This window comes from Cyanistes caeruleus, chromosome 30 (assembly GCF_971803275.1).
Source record: "Cyanistes caeruleus chromosome 30, bCyaCae1.hap1.1, whole genome shotgun sequence".
Taxonomy (NCBI): domain Eukaryota; kingdom Metazoa; phylum Chordata; class Aves; order Passeriformes; family Paridae; genus Cyanistes; species Cyanistes caeruleus.
Genome location: NC_141730.1, coordinates 3,697,020 through 3,717,803, shown reverse-complemented (window position 1 = coordinate 3,717,803; position 20,784 = coordinate 3,697,020). Strand labels below are relative to the sequence as shown.

The 20,784-nt window shown below is 61.2% G+C and overlaps 3 protein-coding genes and 1 long non-coding RNA gene across 7 annotated transcripts; 2 read left to right on the top strand and 2 right to left on the bottom strand.

The window, feature by feature from the left end:
* The first annotated feature begins 1,205 nt into the window (after positions 1-1,205).
* Positions 1,206-3,095, top strand: MLLT11 (MLLT11 transcription factor 7 cofactor). The gene is made up of 2 exons (XM_023941725.2): positions 1,206-1,296; positions 2,715-3,095. Exon 2 carries the CDS (start codon positions 2,722-2,724, stop codon positions 2,980-2,982), a length of 261 nt encoding a protein of 86 aa, XP_023797493.1. The 5' UTR covers positions 1,206-1,296; positions 2,715-2,721; the 3' UTR covers positions 2,983-3,095.
* Positions 3,096-8,916: 5,821 nt separating this feature from the next.
* On the bottom strand, positions 8,917-10,590 carry LOC147648882 (uncharacterized). Its single transcript, XR_015279871.1, has 2 exons — positions 10,318-10,590; positions 8,917-9,376 (listed from the first exon to the last, which is right to left on the bottom strand). It is a non-coding gene; the product is annotated as an uncharacterized LOC147648882 (long non-coding RNA).
* Positions 10,591-11,694: 1,104 nt separating this feature from the next.
* Positions 11,695-18,065, bottom strand: SEMA6C (semaphorin 6C). 2 transcript variants are annotated; one of them, XM_086866096.1, is made up of 18 exons: positions 17,873-18,065; positions 17,172-17,344; positions 16,985-17,099; positions 16,730-16,787; positions 16,577-16,633; positions 16,331-16,432; positions 16,030-16,120; positions 15,831-15,953; positions 15,472-15,560; positions 15,083-15,300; positions 14,769-14,894; positions 14,542-14,697; positions 14,076-14,312; positions 13,668-13,814; positions 13,391-13,468; positions 13,245-13,300; positions 13,022-13,063; positions 11,695-12,745 (listed from the first exon to the last, which is right to left on the bottom strand). In XM_086866096.1, exons 2-18 carry the CDS (start codon positions 17,284-17,286, stop codon positions 12,042-12,044), a joined length of 2,514 nt encoding a protein of 837 aa, XP_086722222.1. In that variant the 5' UTR covers positions 17,287-17,344; positions 17,873-18,065; the 3' UTR covers positions 11,695-12,041. The 2 variants fall into 2 exon arrangements, with proteins under 2 accessions (XP_086722222.1, XP_086722223.1); XM_086866097.1 differs by lacking the exon at positions 17,873-18,065 and having other exon boundaries at positions 14,076-14,270; positions 17,172-17,453.
* Positions 18,066-18,887: 822 nt separating this feature from the next.
* Positions 18,888-20,776, top strand: NUDT17 (nudix hydrolase 17). 3 transcript variants are annotated; one of them, XM_086866153.1, is made up of 8 exons: positions 18,888-18,940; positions 19,227-19,349; positions 19,423-19,594; positions 19,696-19,721; positions 19,805-19,897; positions 19,986-20,084; positions 20,300-20,484; positions 20,590-20,776. In XM_086866153.1, the coding sequence occupies exons 1-8, from the start codon at positions 18,914-18,916 to the stop codon at positions 20,753-20,755; spliced, it is 891 nt and encodes a 296-aa protein (XP_086722279.1). In that variant the 5' UTR covers positions 18,888-18,913; the 3' UTR covers positions 20,756-20,776. The 3 variants fall into 3 exon arrangements, with proteins under 3 accessions (XP_086722279.1, XP_086722278.1, XP_086722280.1); XM_086866152.1 differs by having other exon boundaries at positions 18,902-18,982; XM_086866154.1 differs by lacking the exon at positions 19,986-20,084 and having other exon boundaries at positions 18,902-18,982.
* Positions 20,777-20,784: the final 8 nt, after the last annotated feature.

The window sequence follows — 20,784 nt, the reverse complement described above, 5'->3', positions numbered from 1 at the left end:
TGGGGGCTCAGCCCCTTCTCAGAGCGGGACATTTGGGCTGTCACGTGTAAGAGGTGACAGAGAAGGGCACAAGGTGACATCCAGCTTCTTATGAAGCTGCTCAGCAAAGCTGCACCCCATGGCCTGGGGGACCCCAAAAACACAGCAGCTCAACCCCCTTGGAGGGATCAGCATCCTCCTCCAAAGCTGGAATTCTCCCTTTGCTGAGTTCTGGAGGGGCCGAGCTGAGACCATCCTGGAGCAGCAACATGGGATCCTCTTTGGACCGCGCTGGGAGGAGGAGGAGGAGGAGGAGGAGGAAGAGAGGAGGAGGCAGAAATAGTCTGGCTGAAAGCCGAGCACTGGCAGAACTGCTTGGCACCATCAGAAATGAGCTGCACACAGGGAACAGGGAGGAAAAGGGAGAAAAAAACCCCTAAAGCACCAAAGGAATGTTGATCTCAGGCAAAGCCCAGGGAGAGGAGGGCAAGGGCTGCCCTCAGCCTGTCAGGTGTACAGATCTGGTCTGTGCCCCCAAAAAAGGCTGTCTGGGGTCTCAGGTGTGCTTGGGCAGGGAGATTCCCTGGTCTGAGGGGTTGCCTGGGGGGTTTTCTTTGTTGCCCCTCTGACACTGAGCATCAGCTGTGGGGAAAAGTGGGGTGTGAGGTGCCCCCACCCTGGGCGAGCCCCCCCTCAGCCCTGGCAGTGATGCCAGTTTTGGGTGTCTCCCTCTATTTCTATTTCCACGTCTGGCTATGGCCACAAAGCTGGGATATTTTTGGGATATTTTTGCCGTGTGGCCTTAGGACCAAATACCCCCAGTCTCAGATTTAAAAAAAACCAACATTTTTTGTGTTTCTTTGAGCCAAATACCCCTGTGTTTGATCTGCACAGTGCCCTCCCAAGGTTTGGGGGTACCACACCACCCCACATCTTCACACGCAGGTAAAAGAAATATTTCCCTGCTCCTTGCAGACTTAAAATTCCTAGCTATTCCCCCCCAAAACGGATCTGAAGGCTTCAGGAGCGAACTGGGAATTGCTGCAGGTTTTTTATACCCTCGTCTTGGGGGTCCAGCGCGCAGGATCCCCCCCCTCCCCGCGCCTCCGCCCCTGCCGTCCTCCCCCTCCCTGGCGCGGGTGGGAGCCGCTGACTCATCTGCCATCATCATCATCCTCCCCCCACGAGGAAGGGCAATCCGAGGGGCTGCATTGCAGACCCAGCCTCGCCTGCAGACAAAAGCGACGCTGCACCTCCCGCGGCTCCCCGGCACAAAGAGCGCGGCCGGCACCGAGCCCGCCCGTGAGCACAGCGCAGGTAAGGGCTGCGAGCCGCGGAGGATGCTCGGCCACAGGATGCTTTTCGCTCTGGAAAGGATTCGGGTGCAGGTGGGGGGGGGTGTCGGGATTTTTTGGAGGGGGGAAATAAACCACAGCCCGTGGGGATTGAGTGGATAAAGGTGGTTTTGCTTCCCTGGGATGAGCAGACCACACTGATCCCACGGGAAATGCTCTTTTTTAGGGGTGACATAAGAGGGGCTTTCCCCCCTACTGGATATTTGATTATTTTGCTTGTCACTAAACTCTTTTGCCCCCTGTCTTGTCACTAAACTCCAATTTTTGACCCTTTGAAGCTTAAAAATCCATTTCTGCAACACCCCTTACCATTAAGAATTCTCTGCTGTTGTGCTGCAAGAAACTCACGGACAGATCCCTAGGGATGGACCCCCAGGGAAAAATTCCCAGGGAAGAGACTATTTTAAAATCCTGTGGCTCAGTTTACCCGGAGGGGGTGACACAGGAGCCTTTCATAGATTCTGAGTGACATCCAGAACCTTAAATTTAGCAGCTGATCAGCCCTCATGGCACAGACAGGGCACGATCCAAAGTATGTCTGAATCATCCTTGAGAACTCCGAATTCCGAGATTCAAGACAGGGAATCAGCAGGAAAATGAGGATGTTTTGGGTTAGTCTGCTTTTTCCCCACCTCCGATGCCAGTCGAGGAGGTGAATGACATAATCCTGCCAGGCAGTGACTCAGCTCCTGCCGCGGAAGAAGCTGATCCGTGTCTTGTCCTGCTCTCTCCCAGTTTTTGGTGGACCGGGGTGGGGCTGCAGGGGGAATTCTGCAGCGGGGATGGATGGAGGGCACGGCAGGGATGGGTGGGGTGTGGTGGGAATGCCGGGCGAGGCTCCTTCCAGCCCTTTCCAGAGGGTTCGGTCCTGGGAGGGAGGGATGGGGTGGGGTCGGGGGGGAGGGGGCTGCACAGGGACCCCCCCTCTCTGCCCATTCCATGGGGATTCAGCACAGGGAAAGGGAGACACCGGTGTGCAGGGGGTGGAAAAAGAGTTCCTTTGGCTGCTCTCTCCCCCCTCAGCTCCCCAGAGCAGCTGGGAAGGGGAATATCCCCACCCTGCCCTCCCCTCCCGGGATGTTTGGATAGGGGAAACTGAGGCACGGCATGACAAGTCCCTTAGGCCCCCTCCAAATCACAGCACAGAGAAGAGCCGTGCCTAAGGCTGTGGATAAAACTCTGGCAGAGCTCGAGCCTGCAGCTAGACCCAGCCTAGAGTCAAACCGGCACAACCCCACGCTCTCCTCCACCGTCAGCTCCTCCCTGGGGATTATCAGGGTCAGCACGGCAACACCGGAGACTTCTGGCCACTTTGGGGCAACTCCCGTGTCTCTGGTAGAGCTTTTCTCTTCCTCTTCTTTCCCCTCACGCCCTTCACAGCCTGAAAATGCTGGACACCATCAGCAGCCAGTACGACTCCTTCATCTACTGGAGGATGCCGATCCCGCGGCTGGACATGGCCGAGCTGGAGGGGCTGGGGCTCGCAGACATGGCCCTCTACAAGCCCAAGGGAGGGCTGGGCAAGCTCGGGGACCGGGGCAGCCAGGACGTCTCCCAGGAAGAGGACAGTCTGCTGCAGTTCAACAGCTTTAACTTCTGGCGAGCTCCCATTGCCAGCATCAGCTCCTTAGATTTCGATTTAATTTGAAGCCCTTCCCGCCCCTCCTCACCACCCCGCTCTCTCTCTTCCCGCCAGGCATGCCAGGGTTTGGTTTTGTTGTCCCTTTGGAGGCTGTTGGGTTGGGTTTTTTTTGTTTTTTTGGTTTCTGGGCAGTTTTGCCATCGCTAATTCACTCAGCAGTTCACCGCGGCCTTGACGGTGATGGGCTCCCCGAAAATCTCCGACCCCTCTCCCCTATTTCCTCCTGGAATCACAAGGGTGCAAGGGGGGCAACAGCACCAGGGGCAAACACCAGGGGAGGGGGCAGACACAGCCCCCCATTGCCCCTCTCTGCTCGGTGCCACCCCCACCTCGTGTCAGTATGACCACGGCTGTCCCCTCCCTGTGTGACAATTCCTCAGCTCATTTCTCATGTGCTTTTTTAAGAAACTCATTTGTGCAAACGGGGCACGGAGGAGCAATGGGAATCGCCCTGGTTTCGCAGGAAGCAGAGACCCTCTGCACTCCCCTGGCCCAATTTCCCAAAAATCCGCTTTGTCCCTCAACCTTCCCCTCGGGAATGTGAGGTGGAAGGGGCAGGGACGCGCCCAAGATATCAGCACAAACCTCCTTCTTACAAAAAAATCATCACTTTGAGCCTTGTGCTGTGAGCCCAAGCAGGAAAAATTATATCCAGGAGGGTAAATAGACATGGAAGTGCTCTGACCTTGCTTGGTGGGGTCAAGGCTGGGTGTTTACTGCCCCAAATTTGATTTTTCTCATCCTTTATGTCCCACGTGGTTTACTCCCGGTGCAGCTCCTGACTGAGACAGACGCTGGGTACATTGTGGGGTCTGGAAGGGTGATGGGACGGAGCTGAAAGATGGAGAATTCAGTTTGATCTTACCCCCAAATGAAAATATTTCAGGTTTTCCACTCAATCAATCCCTTTAAAAACAACAACAGACAATGCTGCATTCATTCAAGTGGAAGCCTTGAGTTTTCTCTGGGGAGATTTTCACCTGCTGAGATTTATTCCTGAGCATCATCTCAAGATGGGGGGGAAAAACCCAACCTGGAATAATTTTTGGCTTTTAGTCAGGTTTTTTTCCCTCCCCAAGATTGTTTTCTGGGATTGGTTTGTCTTATTGAATGTGCTTTTTTTGGGTCTGATTGGGATGAAGTGATGTAGAGCATCCCAAAATCATCCTGAGAGTTGAGGGGTATGTGGCTGGGGGCAGGCTGAGGCAGCACTTAAAAAGTGCCAGAAATGTGCAAAAATCAGAAAAAAATCTGCATTCTACTATGAAATTTGGGTGCAGCTCTCCTGTAATCTCCAGAAATAATCCAGTGTGCTGATTTTGAACCATCTGTGTAAAACCAGAGGTGAAAAATGTAAACTCTCCTCTGCAGAGCTGTTTGACTTCTGTGTTCCCACCTAGGAAAACCTGCAGGAGAAGTATTTATTATGGAACTTTAAATAAAATCAGTTAAAAACATACACATTCCTGTGGACACATAGACTAGCATAAAGTTCTTTAGCATTAAAATGTCTCACATCTCTTTACAGTGAACTGAGAACTCACCTCCATGTCTTTGCACATGCTGTGGAAGACTTAAGCATGGAAAAATTAAGCCTAAAGGATTATTATAAGCACATTAAGGATATTAATTACACTTCAGCTTTTCCAAGCCCCACAGGAAAACACCCCAGAGAAGAAATAGGCCCCAGAGCTCAATTTTTACCTCAAAAAAGGGCATTTTGGGCAAGTCAGGGGCACCCAAGCGGGTACCAACCTTAAAGTGGGGGGATTAGCAGCCTGAGGGAGGCTAAATCCTAAACTGGAAGGCACACAGAGGAGACGGGTATGCTCGAACTACTAAAATACACACATATAAATAGATATATGTTCAGAAACCCTAATTTTCAAAGTCCCAAAAGACAGCCACGCCAGCCCGCCTCAGTGAGGCGCCGCCGCCATTTTATCCTTGGCGCAAAACCGCCTCTGCCGAATCTAACCCCAGGGACGCGTCACGGCGCCCCACCGATTGATATCCTTCCGCCAGAGGAGAACGCTCCCCTGCCAGGCCTCTCCCGACGGCCCCGGGGCGGGAGAAGGACGGGGAAAAGAAGGAGAAATTCCCACATTTCCCACAGCTCCCGCTGCGGCGGAGCGAGCGCGGGACCAGCCCGATCTTTCTCCGCCGCCTCGGAGGACTCTTTAGTTGCACGTCCTAAATCCTTCCGCCGCCTCCCGGGGCAGCCATTTTGTGAGGCCGCGGCGGGAGGGGCGGGCCCGGGGGGGCGCGGCGGGGGCGGGCCCGGGAGGGGCGGGCCCGGGAGGGGCGGAGCGCCGGGAGGGGCCCGGGGCCGCTGAGGCGAGGCGGGACTGCCGTGAGGGGCTTCGGGGACCCTCGTGAGGGGAAGGTCTGCGATCTTGGGGGGTGTGAGGAGGGAGGACCCCTGTGAGGCGTTCAGAGGACTCCCGGTGAGGAAAGGGGCTGAGGGACCCTCTGAGAGGGGCGATCTTTGGGCTCTGAGGAGGGGGGACCCCCGTGTGGTGGGCGCTCACCCAGAGAGCAAATCCCGTCACAAAGGTCTAATCTCGCCCTTCATTCTTACAGCGGGGCAAGTTCTCAATCTCTTCCCTTAAGCAAACGCCAAAACCACCTTGGGTAAGATCTTAGGGCGAGTGTGACCCTAGGATTGCTCTCCAGTAGAGGGCAGATGGGTATTTAGGAAAGGAAAAGTGCTGAAATGTAGCCAAACACGCCCAAGTGCTGCTTCCTGCCCCGGAATGTTTTCACCAGTCGAGGTGAGGGAGGAGGATCGTACAACTGGTGTAAATAAAGGTGGTTCTAGTGTGCGGCTCCTCTCTGTGCTCAGCTCGGCCGTGGGCCTGCGCCAGCTTTGGGGAAAATTGATTCGGCTGATGGAACAGGAATAATGAGAATTCCTGCCTGTGACTGTGCCTGAGAGCGGAATAGTTTGCTTTGCTCTTTACTGCCAGTGTTGAGTGTTTTGCTTTGTGTAAACATTGAGCAAGCAGGTCTAAGGGATGTGTAGATTACTCCTTATTTATTCTGTCCCATGTTAGATGGAAATAAATAGGTTATAAATAGGTTTCCCGTTGTTCTTGAGCTTTATTGTGACAGGGAAAACCCATTTAGCTTGGTTCTAAGTGCAAATTCAAAAAGAATTTGAGTAATCCCATATTTTCTAATGCCCAGCAATGCTGTGCCAATGCCCCACACACCGCTCTCCACATGGGACTGCCCTAAAAAACCCCAGGATTTTCCCTCCACGACACTTCCAGGGTCAGGAAGGGCTCAGGAACAGCCGCAGCTGCTGCTCTGAAAGGTGAATTTGGGATTTCCCACGAGATGGCATCAGCAACCACTTCAGTTTTAACAAAAACATCTAATTTAACACTTCCAGATAAAGATTTTTCTTGTCTCCTGTTTTTAAATGGGAACAAGGATCTTTAGCTGGGCTGGGGGAATCTGGTGACAAGGTGCTGGAAGCTCCAGGCTTGGGCTGTTCTCACCTGCCAACCCAAGTGTTCTAGGAAACAAACCCAATGAACTCTTTAAATCAGGTAAAAACAGAGAGAAAAATCAGATTGCAAGGGTTAAATGAGAACTTTAGGTGAACTTCCCTCTGTGTGTTTATAATCTGTTGATCTACGGCGGTGCTGAGGAACAGGATCTCTTTTTTTCCTTTTTAAAGAGGAATTGTGGGTTCTCTGCACTGAGTTTGCGCCCATTTAGGTAATTTCCTTTCCCATTCTTACAGAGTCTACATTGAATAGGAGCTACTATGGTCAATTGCAGGAAGAAACATTGTTTCTGGGCTGAGAAGGTTTGTTTATCTCATTTCAGTCAATATCCCATTGCAGTGAGCACGTTTTTGGGGAGATTTATTGATTTAATCCCAGTTCAAACTCAGTTAAAGAAACAGTGATGGATACCAATAGAAACAACTTCATTCTTAGTGAATTTTAAATGAACCACCATGCCTGATGTTGCCATACACAGCCCTTGATGTGCTTTAACAGTTATTTAAAAAATAAATAATAAAGATGGAAACCCACTGCAGCAGAAATGGATGTCTGTAACATGCACACATGGATAAATAGTTCAGGGTGAAATTGTCTCAAATGTTTCCTGTCCCCATGCTGAGGCTCTGATAACTCCTAATTACAGAAAGGTTTGTGTTGTTTTTTAATCATCTTTTTTATGCTGTTTGACCTTTAATTAACTTTGGATTTAGGAATTTGATAAAGTGGAAGTTTATCTAATCCCCTCACTTCTCAATTCCGTTCTCTTCCCCAAAGCTAAGCATTTTTTTTTCTAGAGTCTAGAGACAAGTAATTTAAATTCTTGAAGCTGCTGATGGCACAGCAGTGGTTCCTTGACCCAAGTGTTTTCCTGTCTGGCACCCAGCACAGGTCAGGTCCCAGTTTCCTGCCCTGGGAGCAGGATGCAGCCGAGGGAAGGGGCAGGGAAGGAAGCTTTGCCGAGCCAGGGCTGCTGAACTGCTGCCTCCACTTCCAGGCCTTTCCATGTGTGTGCTGGTCCTTATTAATGTGCACAAAATAAAATTATTACAGCTGGAGAAGACCTCCGAGATCATCAATCCAACCCTCAAATGGATGTGATGATCTTGGAGGTTGTTTGAACCTTCCAGCTACGCTGGGCTTACCTTGAAAACTTTGTTTTGCTGAGCTGCAGTGGCGTTATTTTCTTCCTCCTGCTAAAACCTCCTAATTCCCACATTGTTTTCCATAATCCCAGGAGTTTCAGGCCGCACACTCCAGCCTTTCCCCCTCAGTTTCTATTCAAGGAAGAGAGAAGGAAACCCCGACTCTTTTCTCTGGTGTTTGTTTTATTTCCCAGGGTAGGAGGGAGGAAGTGGTGGAAGCAGAGGCTGTGGATTGTGCCACCAAGTGCCACTGTCCCCAGAGCCCCCTGCCAGCCCCTCGAGCAAGGTGAGGCTTTAGAGCCAAAGGGAAAAGGTTCCAGCTCCTGGGAGCCTGCGGAGCTCGTGGGCACCGTGGGCTCGGGAGAGCCGAGCGTCCCTGGGGCTTCTGTCGGCACCAGAAATTCCCTGGAATATTTGGGGTTTTTCCTGGAAACCCAATGCCCTCAGGAGGAGAAATGCCAAGCTGTTGGTAGAGACCGTTCCCTTATCCGTGGGGAACGTCCCAGTCTGGGAGAAAATCACCCAAGCGATGAAACCCCAACCTGTTACTCCATATTTATCTAAAACTTCGTACGGTGCCGTTAATATCAGCGCAGCCCGTCCTCCCGTCAAACTGCCGGGGCACTGTAATCTCGTTATTTTATAGCAGATACAAATGGTGTTCAGTAGAGCAGGGCACAGCTCCAGAGCTCTGTTTGTTTCCTCAGGGGATGTCATTCCCCAGCCTTGCCCACTACCGCCAATTCTTCCAGCGTGTCCCAGGGATACTCGATTATTTGGATTAACTTCGGGGCAGGAAAAGAGGATTAGGAAGCAGAGCTGCTCTTTAATGCGCGCACGGAGACGGGTTACATCAGTCCTGTCTGTTTACAGACTTGCCCTGCTGAAAAACAATTTTCTAAAGCTGTTAATTATTCTGAATTATTTGCCAAATTACTACAAATCATTCCTGGCTTGGGACCCACCAGGAAGACAAAGGGGGAACTGTTTAGGCGGCGCTACCTTCAGTCACTCACATGAGCTTTCCCCTCCCTGCTTGGCCAAATTCTGCCTTCCCAAAGCAAAAACTCATGTTTACAGATTTAAAATATTTATTCTCTGGACATTTGCAGCTCTTGCATGTGCTTAAAGCTGCTTGGGAGCTTAGAGACAGGAATTATCCAGGAGAGCTTTCTATTCCTCTCCTTCTCCCTGTCTGGGCTGGAAGTTCCACTACCGAGGCACCAAAATACATTTTTTTCCTCATGTGGTTCTTTTTTAAGATGAAATCTTTTGGGTTTGGATTCTGTCAGCCCCATTGGGGTGAGACACTTGGGCATTCCAGAGTTGGAATTGTGTCCCGAGAGGCAAGGAGTGGAAGGGAGAGTGGGTGAGTGCAAGGTGGACACTGCTCGGAGCAGAGCTGAGCCCGGGGGTGTCTCTGTCACACACCTGGAGCTCAGGGGATTTACTGCCACATTTGGGATTCCCCCTGCGAGCTGGGCACAATCCAGGCCTCAGCAATAACGCAGGAATGGCTCCTCATCCCTTTTGCAGGAGGAAAGATGTTTTTCCTCATTTCCCTCCCAACTGTTCATCACTGGTAACGCTTTTAATTCCCTTGGTTCCACCTCCTTCCAACCTTCGAAATTCTCCCAGGTGGGATCTCACCCTCCTTCCCACGTTTCCCGAGGTGCTGAGGGAATGCCCACCAGCCTGGATCCGCCTGAAGACGCTGTCACCTCCCAATCCTGGCACCTGTAAAGGAAAATTGCTCTTTTTTCCTCTCTTTTTGGTTAAATCCGGGGCATTTCCAAGAGCTGCCCCCTCCAGCCTCCACCTCCCGTGCCAAAAAGCGCTTTGAAACCCGCAGAGATCCGGGGCTTTTCCACAGAATTCTCCCCAGCCAGGTGATCTGACAGACATTCTGGGATGTTGGGAATGGGAAGAAATCCCGCTGGTGAGAGCAGCTGGATTAGTGCTGAGCTGCCTGGGAATTCCAGCCTGAGCACAGACCTTGTGCAAATCCCGGGGGCCAGATCCGCAATGGCAGCAAAAATATTCCCTTGGTGTCTTGCTTCAAACATTGGCAGAGCTGTGGAAGGGATTTTCCCCTTTTATCCACGATTTTCTTCTCCCCAAATTGTTAATTTTTGGATTCAGGCAACGTTGAATGTTTGTCCCGTGACACCCTCAGGTAAAACCATCCTTCACCTGTTTGTCTCAGGAAGGATTTGAGGGAGTTTTTCGTCAAAACACCCAAAATAAGAAATTCCAGGGGTTTACAATATTTAGGCAGATATTCTGCTTCCCACACCGGCCAGGGCTGTAAAGTGGCAGCACATGGAAATCCAGACGTGACAGCCTGGAAGTCTGGTCATGTTTGGAGATACAAATGTCACTTTTTAAAACCAAAATTTCTCTTTTTAAAGAACTAAACCCCTTTTTTTAACATGCAGCTGATGTGTACTGTGCCTTCCCCTCTGCCACCCTCAGTTATTCTTCTATATATGAATAACCTCAGTTATTCTTCTATCTTCTATCATCCTTCTCCCCAAAACAGGTGATTTTGCCAAAAAATCCCTTCAGCTGGGAGAAAAACTTCCCCTTTGGAAGGGGAAATTAAAAATAAAAGTCCGTGGGGCTCATGGGAAGTGGTCTGGGTTATTTTGGGAGGATAAAGCCGAGGATGTTGTCACCTTTCGGAGGGGAATCCCCGGTTTCATTTCTGGAAGCATCCGTGTCTCAAAGCCTGGAACAGACCCGGCTGCGCCCCCAGCTCTCCCACAGAAAACCACCAGCAGCTCTTTTAGCCAAAAGCAGCGTTTTTGGTCAGTAAATTCCCTCCCACGGGAGCCCAGGCCGGGCTGTGCCGTGTCAGGGCTTTTCCTGCCCGCGCCTGCTCCGGCCCCGGAGCGCGTCCGTGGGCCACGAGAGCCCAGCGAGCCCCTTTGGGCTAATGAACGTGCTCTGGGGCTAATGAACACACCTTGGGGCTAATGAACACCCTCTGGGGCTAATGAACACCCTCTGGGGCTAATGAACACCGTTTGGGCTAATGAACACCCTCTGGGGCTAATGAACGTGCTCTGGGGCTAATGAACACACCTTTGGGGCTAATGAACACACCTTTGGGGCCAGTGAACACCCTCTGGGGCTAATGAACGTGCTCTGGGGCTAATGAACGTGCTTTGGGGCTAATGAACACCCTCTGGGGCTAATGAACACCGTTTGGGCTAATGAACACCCTCTGGGGCTAATGAACGTGCTCTGGGGCTAATGAACGTGCTTTGGGGCTAATGAACACACCTTTGGGGCTAATGAACGTGCTCTGGGGCTAATGAACACACCTTTGGGCTAATGAACACCCTCTGGGGCTAATGAACACACCTTTGGGGCTAATGAACACCCTCTGGGGCTAATGAACACCCTCTGGGGCTAGTGAACACACCTTTGGGGCTAATGAACACCCTCTGGGGCTAATGAACACACCTTTGGGGCTAATGAACACACCTTTGGGGCTAATGAACACCCTCTGGGGCTAATGAACGTGCTCTGGGGCTAATGAACGTGCTCTGGGGCTAATGAACACCCTCTGGGGCTAATGAACACACCTTTGGGGCTAATGAACACACCTTTGGGGCTAATGAACACCCTCTTGGGGCTAATGAACACCCTCTGGGGCTAATGAACACCCTCTGGGGCTAATGAACGTGCTCTGGGGCTAATGAACACCCTCTGGGGCTAATGAACACCCTCTGGGGCTAATGAACGTGCTCTGGGGCTAATGAACACCCTCTGGGGCTAATGAACACCCTCTGGGGCTAGTGAACACACCTTTGGGGCCGGGCTGAGCAGAGGGGGCCACGCCGACCCCGGCCCGTTCTCTGCAGCCGCAGGAGGGGGCAGAGAGCGGGGTCCCCTCCCGGGGCTGCTCTCTCTGATTCATCCGGGCTTTTACCGCATTGTTTGATCACATCCCCCGAGCTCTGGGAGAAGAACGCGAGGGCTCGGGCAACCCCCGCTTTTCTACCGAGGGAAAATGCTTTGGAATGCAGAGATTTCACCATCCACGCTCGGTTTTTGTTGTGTGTTTTTATTAAAGCCCTGCGCCGCTGGTGCGGTGCCCTGGGCCAGCCCTGCTCCTACACAGTAGGATGGGCTGGGCCACCTGTCCCCCTTCCCGGTGTCCCCAAGGGGGGCGACAGCAACTCCCACCCCTCCCCAACAGAAAATAAATTAGAAAGAATAAAAAAAAAAAGCAAAAGCGGGGTGGGGCGGGAGACACGGAGACCTTGTCACTGCAGTGTGGGGACACGGGGATCCCTGCCAGCCCTGGGGGCTGTCCCGGTGACACGGCTGGGGCAGGGGGACCCTGCACCCCGGGCTGCCCCAGCCGCCCTCGGGGTGTCCCGGGAGGGGCTCAGGGCCGCCCCGGGGCCGCGGGCAGCAGCAGCGGCTTGGGCAGCACCGGGGGCTTCATGGACAGGGAGCGCTCCAGGGGGACGGGCCGGGGTCCCCAGGGCGGCCCCCCCGGTGTCCCCAGCGAGTGCATGCGGGTGAGGCCCCGAGCGGGCCCGGGGGGGCTGCCGGGGGTCCCCGCGAGCGAGCGGCTGTGTGCCAGCGGCCGCCGCGGGCCCGGGGGGCTGTCGGGGGGCACGTCCAGGCGCAGCGGGGCGCGGTCGTGGGGCCCGAAGGGCGGCGCGGGGCCCGCGGAGCGCGGCAGGACCCGGTTGGCGAAGGAGCCGGAGCCCGGGGGGGTCACGGGCCACCCCGAGCCCCCGAGCGGCCGCGGCGGAGCCTCCTCCCGGGCCGCCCTGCCCGGGGGACCCGGCCCGGGGGGCTCCCGCTCCCGCGGGGACCGGGCGGGGGGCGGCCCCGGGGGCTCGGGGGAGCCCGGGACCGGCCGGGGCGGCAGCGCGGGGTAGAGGCGGGGAACGGGCGGCTGCGCCGGGCTCTGCGGGGCGCACGGCGGCTCCGGGGGCGGCTTGGGGACGGCGGGGCGCTGGCACCAGGTGGCCACCAGCCCGGTGGCCAGAGCCCCCAGGGCGAAGGCGCCCAGCACGCAGCCCACGAGCACCGGCACCGGCACCGTCGGCTCGGGCCCGGGCCCGGGGTGCCGCACCCCTGCGGGATCACCCGTCAGCCCGGTGCCCGCGGGGTCCGACGCCCCCCCAGACCCCCCCCGGTCCCACTCACACTCCCGGGATTCCCCCTCCCTGAGTCTTCCCGTCCCTGGGGTCCCCCTCCCGTCCCTGGGGGTCTCACACTCGTCTCTGGGGTCCTCCCGGCTCCGCAGTCCCTCCACAGTCCTTGATGCCCCCTCCCCAGTCCCGGGGGTCGCTCTCCCAGCCCTGGAACACCCCTCCCTGGTCCCCAGGGTACTCAGACAATGTCACTGACCGTGGGCCAAGTCCTCCTGCTCGTCACTGTCCTTTGCAGCCCCTGTGAGAGCAGAGCGAGGTCGGGCCAGGCCCCATCACGTCCCTTGGAGCCGTCCGTGTCCCCCTCCCCGCCATCCGTGTCCCCTCCCCGTCCTCCCCATCCTCTGGCATCACCCACGAGTGCCAGAGCCTCCCCAGTGCCACCGTGGTGCCACCTGTGTCCCCACGTTGCCCCGCTTCACCTTGGCAGGTCTCACTGATCCCGAGGGATCCCTCCGTGTCCTGCTGGAAGCCACTCCTGGGACACAGAGGCGACATCACCCTCTGTCCCCGCTGTGTCCCGCACAGGGCAGGGTCCCAGGAGGCCGGGGATGAGAGGGACACTCACGGGAGCTCCTCAGAGAAGGGGACGCAGCCCCTGGAGGGCAGCCAGACACAGTAGGGGTCCCGTGCGGCCAGGCAGCTCCTGCGGGGACACGGGGATGCCACCGCCGCTCGTGTCCCTGTGTCCCCGCACATCCCCGCGCCCGCCCCGTCCCCGGCAGGTCCTTCAGCCTTTGCACACTCCTGTGGCTCCACACCCTTGCACACTCGCACTCTTTGCACATCCCTGTGCACGTTCATTCCGCGCCCCCCGCGCCCCCCGCGCCCCCCGCGCCCCTCACCCTCGGCAGGAGCTGTGGTGAGCGCAGCGGCTCAGGGGCAGCCGCAGCAGGCACCCGGCGAAGGCCACGATGAGCTCCCGGCCCGGCAGGTGCAGCTCCAGCCCCAGCACCCGGCTGGGGACCCCGGCCCCCCGCGGGCTGTGGCACCTGCACCCCACAGCAGCCGGGGTCAGCGCAGCCCACCCTGGCACCCCAAACCCCGCAGTGCCTGAGAGCCCCCCGGCACCACCGGTCCCCACAGAGCCCGGACCCACCCCCAGGCCCCCCAACCAGACCCCCAGCACTCCCAGTACCCGTGGTCCCCCCATCCTCCCCAGCCCCACAACGCCCACAACCCCCCAGCCCCCTCCAGCATCCGGAAGCCCCCCCGAGACCCCCAGCCCTGGGCACCCCATGCCTGCCCCTCACCGCCCGGGGTCGTAGAGGCTGATCTCCTCCAGCAGCAGCGTCTTGGCACCGCTGTCCCTGCTGTCCCCCGGCTCTCGGGGGTCCCCTGGGGCCGGGGTGCCCCCGGGGGGCTGGGGGGGCTCGGGGCGCTGCGCAGCTGCCAGGACCTTCAGCACCCGCCCGTCCTCGGCGCCCAGGAACAGCACGGTCTGGTTCCTGCGGGGCCCCGCGCCCGTGTCCACGGCCAGCTGGGTCAGCCTGGGGCAGGACACGGCCTCGTACACCTGGGCTGGGGCTGAGGGGGATTCCTGCCCCACACGCCCTTCACAAGAGCCTTGCACGAGGAGCGTGCCCACCCTGCAGCACACCCTGAACCTGCTCCCGTGAGCCCTGAGCCCACAGCCCCTCCAGGCACGAGTCCATCCCATCCCCGAGTCCATCCCGTCCCCGAGGCCACCCTGTCCCCGAGGCCACCCTGTCCCCGCACCTGGTGCCGGTGTGGGTGAAGAGGGGCCGGCCGCCCGCGGGGCTCACGGCGCCGTGCAGCAGCGGGTGCTCCTTGGCGAACACCAGGGTCTCGTCAGGGAAGTCCCCAGAGGTGCCAACACCGGCAGCAGGTCCCATCCCGGCGCAGCAGCCCGGCCTGCGGCACAGCCGGTGTGGGGCGCGGTGTCTGCGGCACCCGGGCGTGTCCCGCTGTGGGGCGGGGGGTACCTGGGCTGGGGGACCCTGTCCTCTGGCACCGCGGTCCAGGTGGCCCCACGGGGCTCGGCGAAGGGACCCTCGAACGACCGCTCCACATCTGCCAGGTAGAAGGCGCAGACGGCCGAGCCAGGGATGCTGCGGTGACAGCGGTGGGGACAGGATGGCCTCGGTTTGAGCAGGGCCCCTCCGTGTTCCCATGCTCTGCTTCCCTGGGTGTCCCCTCTGTGTCCCCTGTGTGTCCCCAGGTCTCCGTGTGAGTCCCTCCTCATGTCACCATCCCCCCGTCCCCCCGTCCCCCCGTCCCCATGTCCCCATGTCCCTGCCTGTTGGGCTGGGTGCCAAAGAGGGCGAGGACAGCGGGGCGCCCGTGCAGGGTCTGGGGGGGCGTCACGGCCTCCAGGACATCGAAGTAGAAGACGGTGTCCCCAGGGACGGAGCACTGCAGCCGCACCTTCAGGAAGGACGTCCAGCGCCGCTCCAGCACCCGCGGGGAGCCGCCGCGGTCATTGCGGCACACCCGGGCCACCCGGGCCACCAGCACCTGCACAGGAGCCCGGCTCAGCACCTGGACACCCTCGGGCATTGTCACTGTCCCCCTGGCACCCAGGGAGCACCCACAGGACTGTCCCCCTGGTGAGGGGCTCAGGAGCCCCCCCTGCCTCCACCCCAGCACCCCTGGGTGCCCCCCGGAGCCCCCCGGCCCCGCACCCACCTTGCCCAGGGCGCTGAGCTCCACTGCCACCTCCCTGAAGAAGAAATAGACGTAGGGGCCGTAGGGCAGCACCTGGACAAAGTGGGGTTCTGGGGGGGCCAGGGGAGGGACCATCAGCCCCCGCCACCTCCTGGCCTTGTCCCGCACCCTTGTGCTCAGCCCCTCCCCTGCATCCTGCCCCCCCCGTGTGTCCCCAAGGCCCTGCACCCCCAGACTGCAGCCCTGCACCCCCCAACCCCATCCCCACATCCCCCTGCCCCACTCCGCCACATCCCTCCACACCTGGAACCCCCACCCCACCCCCTCCTGCACCCTGTACCCCCCACCCCGTCCCCACAGACCCCCCCACTTCGGGGTACCCTGCAGCCAGCGGGAGCTGTACTTGAGGGTGCGCAGGGGAGCCTGCCCGGGGCTCAGGCTGCGGTAAATCACGGCATCACTCGCCTGGAAATCGGCCACGGTGGCCGAGTACAGGCTGCCATCTGCGGGGGGGGGACACTGGGTCACCCCTGTGCCCCCCCGGCCACCCACGTGTCCCCCCACCTGCCCGGCACCCACCAACGAAGAGGGCGACGATGCTTTGCTTGGCGTCAAAGGGGCACCGGGCCTGGCCACTGACCTCGTCACCCTGCTGTGCCAGGCTGCTCACCTGGGGGGGGACAAGCCCAGGGGCCGTGAGACCCCCCCCAATACTCAGCACCCCCTTGTGCCATCCCCAACCCCAGCACGGACGTGGCTGAAAACCTCCACACTCATCACACATCTGAGAGGGGGGGCGAGACCCCCCAGCTCATCCCAGCCACCCCCGGGGGGCTGCGAGCCCCCCTCAGCCCCGGTCCCGCGGCCCCGGGACCCCCACCTGGTAGGTGCGGCACAGGGGGCTGAAGGCGTTGGTGCCACAGGCCAGGAGGGTCTCGGCGTCGCGGGGCACCAGCACTCGGATGTAGTTGTGACACTCGTCCTGCGGGGGGGACACGGGGGGACCCCGGCGTCACCACCTCCTCGTGCCCTGAGACCCTGTTTGCCTCCACCCTTGGTGCCTTCAAACCCCGCACCCCAAATCGCCCCCCCCTCAACGCCCCTCCACCCCTCGGCACCCCCTCACCTGCCGCCGGCCCCGCATGGCGCAGCTCGCCCTGTCCTGCGTCTCCCAGGTGAGGTGCTGCCAGGGGAGACGGGGACAGGGGGTGGGTGGGCACGGGCCCCTCGCCCTGTGTGCCCCCCTTGTCCCCAGGGTCGCTGTTCCCGTCCCCCTTACCCGCTCCGGGTACAGCGTCCCCTTGTCCTGCCCCAGCTCGAAGGCGTAGATGTGATCCCTGGGGGGGTGCTGAGTGTGAGGGGGGGTCTGGGGGTGTGAGGGGGGGTCTGGGGGTGTGAGGGGGGACACGGGGACAACGCGCCAGCCACACGTACAGGGCAGGAACGGGGGAGCACGAGGTGCAAATCCTTGCACAAGCACACACGAGGATGCTCAGGCACAGACACGGGCAGCGGGGGCTCGGGCTCTGCTCACCGGGCGGCCACGAAGAGCGTCCCGTTGAGCCGCAGCATCCGCTGGAAGTCGAGGCCGAGCCGGGCCGTGCCGTTGTCCCCCCGCAGGCCCCCGAAGCGCGGGTAGGCGGCGGTGGCTGCGGGCCGGGAGGACACGGTGACACCCCGGCAGCCCCCGAGCCCCCGGCCGCCCCCCGAGCCCCGCTCACCTGCCAGCCCCACGGTGCTGCGAGCCACCAGGTCCCGCGGGAACGGCTGGGCGGGCGCCCCGGCGAGGAGCAGGAGGAGGAGGAGGAGGACGAAGGGCAGCGGGACCCCCGGCATCGCGGGTGGGGCTGAGAGCGACCCCCCCGCCCCGCCCCGGGCTGCGAGCGGGGGGAAACTGAGGCGCGGGGATGGGGGCGGGAGTGGGGACAGTGTGGGGACGGTGCTCCCAGTGTCCCCAGTGGTCCCCACGACCCCTTCCCAGTGTCCGCAGTGCCCCTGCTGCAATGCCCCTGTCCCGAAGTCCCCAGTGCTCCCAGTGCTCCCTCCCAGTGCTCCCAGTGCTCCCAGTGCTCCGGGAGCTGCTGCCAGCGGTGCCACTTCCCCCGGCGCAGGAGTGCAGCGCCAGTGCCCCGCTGTACGGCACCCCGAAACACCCCTGCTACACCCCGACACCGCTCTCACAGCACCCCAACACTCCAACAGTCCCGCGACAACCTCGCGACAGCCAGCGTCCCACCCAAAGCCCCACAACAGCCCCAGAGCGCCCTGTCGCAGCACTCCATGGTCCCGTGCAGCGCCCCGCACACCCCCTGCCCCAAAGCCACCCCAAAGCACCCCAAACCCGGCCCCTTCCGACCCCCCACCGCCCCCTGCCCCAACACCCCCCAACCCCCGCCCCTCCCGACCCCTCGGCGCTCGGTACCGGCTCCGCTCCCCGCTCGGTCCCGAGCGGCTCCGCCCCGGAACGGGCCGGGACCGGGCACCGGCCGGAGCGGGGCCGGGGGCGGGACCGGGGACCCCCGTGGGACTGCACAGCCCCCGCCGCGGGACTCCCCCCGCGGCCACCCTATAGATAGGCGTTAATCCCCGTTAATGAGATGATCCTCATTAACTGCCGAGGGTTTGCACGCGCGTGTGCGCGGGCACAGCTGTGACACCCCCACCCCCCCGTGTCGGTGCGCGCGCCCGCTCGCAGCTGGGGGCGCGCGCGCGCGTGAGACCCCCCCCAACCCCCCCCACACGCGTGTGCGGAGCGGCGGCCACCCGAGTGTCCCCTTCTGTCCCCAGGGTGGGGACCTGTCACCCGCAGCAGCGTGCGGCCGCTCGCCCGCCCGAGTGGGGACCGGGAGCGACTGGGAGTTACTGGGACATACTGGGAGCCGCCCCCCGTGTCCCGCCCAGTGTCCCCAAGTGTGACCGGCTGTCCCGGGGCGCGGAGGGGACCCTGGGGACACGTCAGGGGTGGAGGGCGCTGGGGACACCCCGAGGCTCGGGGGGCGCCGGGGGTCCCGCGGGGCGGGCACGGGTGACACCTGCTGGCACCGCCTGGAATGGCACCCGCACCGCGGGGGGCAGCCCTGGCGACACAACGGTGTCCCCGGAGGGTTGATCGTGTCCCCGAGGCCACCCCGGGGGGTGGCACCGTCCGCCGCAGGTGACAGTGGGGGAACACGGAGGACGGGGGACACGCACAGGACACGGACAGGACACACGGGGGACACGGGGACACGCACAGGACACGCAAGGACACGCACAGGACACACGGGGGACACGGGGACACGCACAGGACACGCACAGGACACATGGGGGACACACGGTGACACGCACAGGACACACGGGGGACACGGTGACACGCACAGGACACACGGGGGACACGGAGCTGTCCCCATGTCCCCTGGCCCTGCAGGGGGCGCGATCTCGGGCGCGGCTGAGGCCCCGCCCCTCCAGGAGGCCCCGCCCCATCATGGCGGGCGCGCGCGTGCTCGTGCACGTGAGGCGCGCGGGGGCGGGGGGGGCGGCGGCGTTCGGGCAGGTCCGGGGGCACCGGGGGGTACCGGGGGGCACCGGGGGGGTCTGTGGAGGACCGGGGGGGCCTGGGGGTAACGGGCGGGGGAGGGGGAGCGGCCGCTGCAGCGTCGTGGCTGTCGCGGTGCGGTGACAGCGGGCGCGGTGACAGCGGGCGCGGTGTCCCCGTGGCTGGCGCGGTGCGGTGACAGCGGGCGCGGTGTCCCCGTGGCTGGCGCGGTGCGGTGACAGCGGGCGCGGTGTCCCCGCAGAGTGTCACCGGCGTGTTCTGCCCGGGACACTCGGACGCGGCCCTGGTGAGCTGCGGGCTGGAGCGCGGCCGCTTCCTCATCTCCGATGTCCCCTTCCCCGGCTCCGCCGTCACCGTCCTCAAGGTGCGCGGGGCCACCAGTCCCCGTGTCCCCCCCAAGGGAGCCATCGCACCCCTAACGTCCCCTGTCCCCGCAGAGACCCCCGTTCTGCCCCGCCAAGCTGGGAGGGGCCGCGCTGGGTGCCCGGGGGGGACAGCCGGGGGTGGCCGCAGCGGTGGCCGTGCTGCTGGAGGCCGCCTGCGGCCGCGTCCTGCTCACCCGCCGGGCCACCACCCTGCGCCACTTCCCCAACGTTTGGGTGCCACCAGGTGAGTGCGAGGACGGGGCTCAGGAGCTCTGGGGTCCCCTGACCCCTCACTCGGGGGGGGACGGGTGTTTTGGGGTCCCCTGAGCCCTGTCCCCCCCGCAGGTGGGCACTTGGAACCAGGAGAAGAGGTGAGGTGGCACCGTGGGGAGGGCAGGGGGTGCCCAGGTGAGTGCAGGGGACACAGGTGTCCCCTGACACCCCGAGCCCCCAGCTGGTGGCCGCAGGGCTGCGGGAACTGGCCGAGGAGACGGGGCTGCGCCTGGAGCCCGGGACCTTCTCGTGGCGCCTGCTCGGCCTCTGGGAGGTAACGACCCCCCCGCACCCGGGGCTGGGCAGGGGGTGACACCCCCAGGTGCCCGCCCTGCCCCACGGGTCACCCCTGCTCCCCGCAGTCCCTGTTCCCCCCCACGCTGAGCTGGGGGCCACCGCTCTGCCACCACATTGTCACCTACCTGGGGCTGCGCTCGGCAGAGCCCCGCGAGCGGCTGCAGGTGGGGAGCGCCCCCGAGGGGGTCCCTCCGTGGGTGGGGGGTCCCTCGGTGGGTGGGGGGTCCCTCCGTGGGTGGGGGGTCCCTCGTGGTGTTGCAGTCCCTCTCTGGATGGGGGTCTCTCTGAGGGTGGGGTCCCTCCAGGGGTGGGGGTCCCTATCGAGGTTGGGGTCTCCCCCCCTGTGGGGGTCCCTCCCTCCACGGGGGTCCATGCCCAGGCCCGGCTGTGTCCGAGCCCGTGTGAGGTCAGCGCCGTGGCCTGGCTGGAGCCTCCGGTCCTGGAGGCCATCGCTGCCACCGAGGATGGAGCCGAGGGACCGGGACCGGGACCGGGATCGGGACCGGGACCGGGATCAGGACCGGGATCAGGATCATTGCCCGGAGAGCTGCCGGCCACCGTGGGGTGAGCCGCTCCTGACACCGTGGGGACAGGGACGCGAGGCTGGAGAGCACCTGGGGCTGTCCAACCTCCCCATGGCCCCATCCCTGACCCCATTCCCCGTCCCAGGATCACGGAGCTGAGCGCCGACGGCTTCCGGAGCTCCCGGATTCCCACCGGGACCCTCCTGCGCCGGGCCCCGGCCCGCGGCCCCGACCTGGAGCGCGTCAGCACCGGCACCAAATTCGCGCTGGGGAGGTGGCGGGCGGGGCCCGGCCAGCGGGACCGGGAATAAAGCGCTTCCCTCGGGGTCCGAGTCCGTGT

What these genes read in the sequence shown, in the direction of transcription:
- NUDT17 (XM_086866152.1), top strand. Translation starts at nt 18,914, where the DNA reads ATGGCGGGCGCGCGCGTGCTCGTGCACGTGAGGCGCGCGGGGGCGGGG. An exon ending in GGGCGGCGGCGTTCGGGCAG is followed by an intron (nt 18,983 to 19,226) that starts GTCCGGGGGCAC and finishes GTGTCCCCGCAG; the next exon opens with AGTGTCACCGGCGTGTTCTG. An exon ending in CAACGTTTGGGTGCCACCAG is followed by an intron (nt 19,595 to 19,695) that starts GTGAGTGCGAGG and finishes TCCCCCCCGCAG; the next exon opens with GTGGGCACTTGGAACCAGGA.
- SEMA6C (XM_086866096.1), bottom strand. Translation starts at nt 17,286, where the DNA reads ATGCCGGGGGTCCCGCTGCCCTTCGTCCTCCTCCTCCTCCTCCTGCTC. An exon ending in CCCTTCTCTGAGGAGCTCCC is followed by an intron (nt 13,301 to 13,390) that starts GTGAGTGTCCCT and finishes TCTGTGTCCCAG; the next exon opens with GAGTGGCTTCCAGCAGGACA. An exon ending in GATCAGTGAGACCTGCCAAG is followed by an intron (nt 13,064 to 13,244) that starts GTGAAGCGGGGC and finishes CTGCTCTCACAG; the next exon opens with GGGCTGCAAAGGACAGTGAC.
- MLLT11 (XM_023941725.2), top strand. Translation starts at nt 2,722, where the DNA reads ATGCTGGACACCATCAGCAGCCAGTACGACTCCTTCATCTACTGGAGG.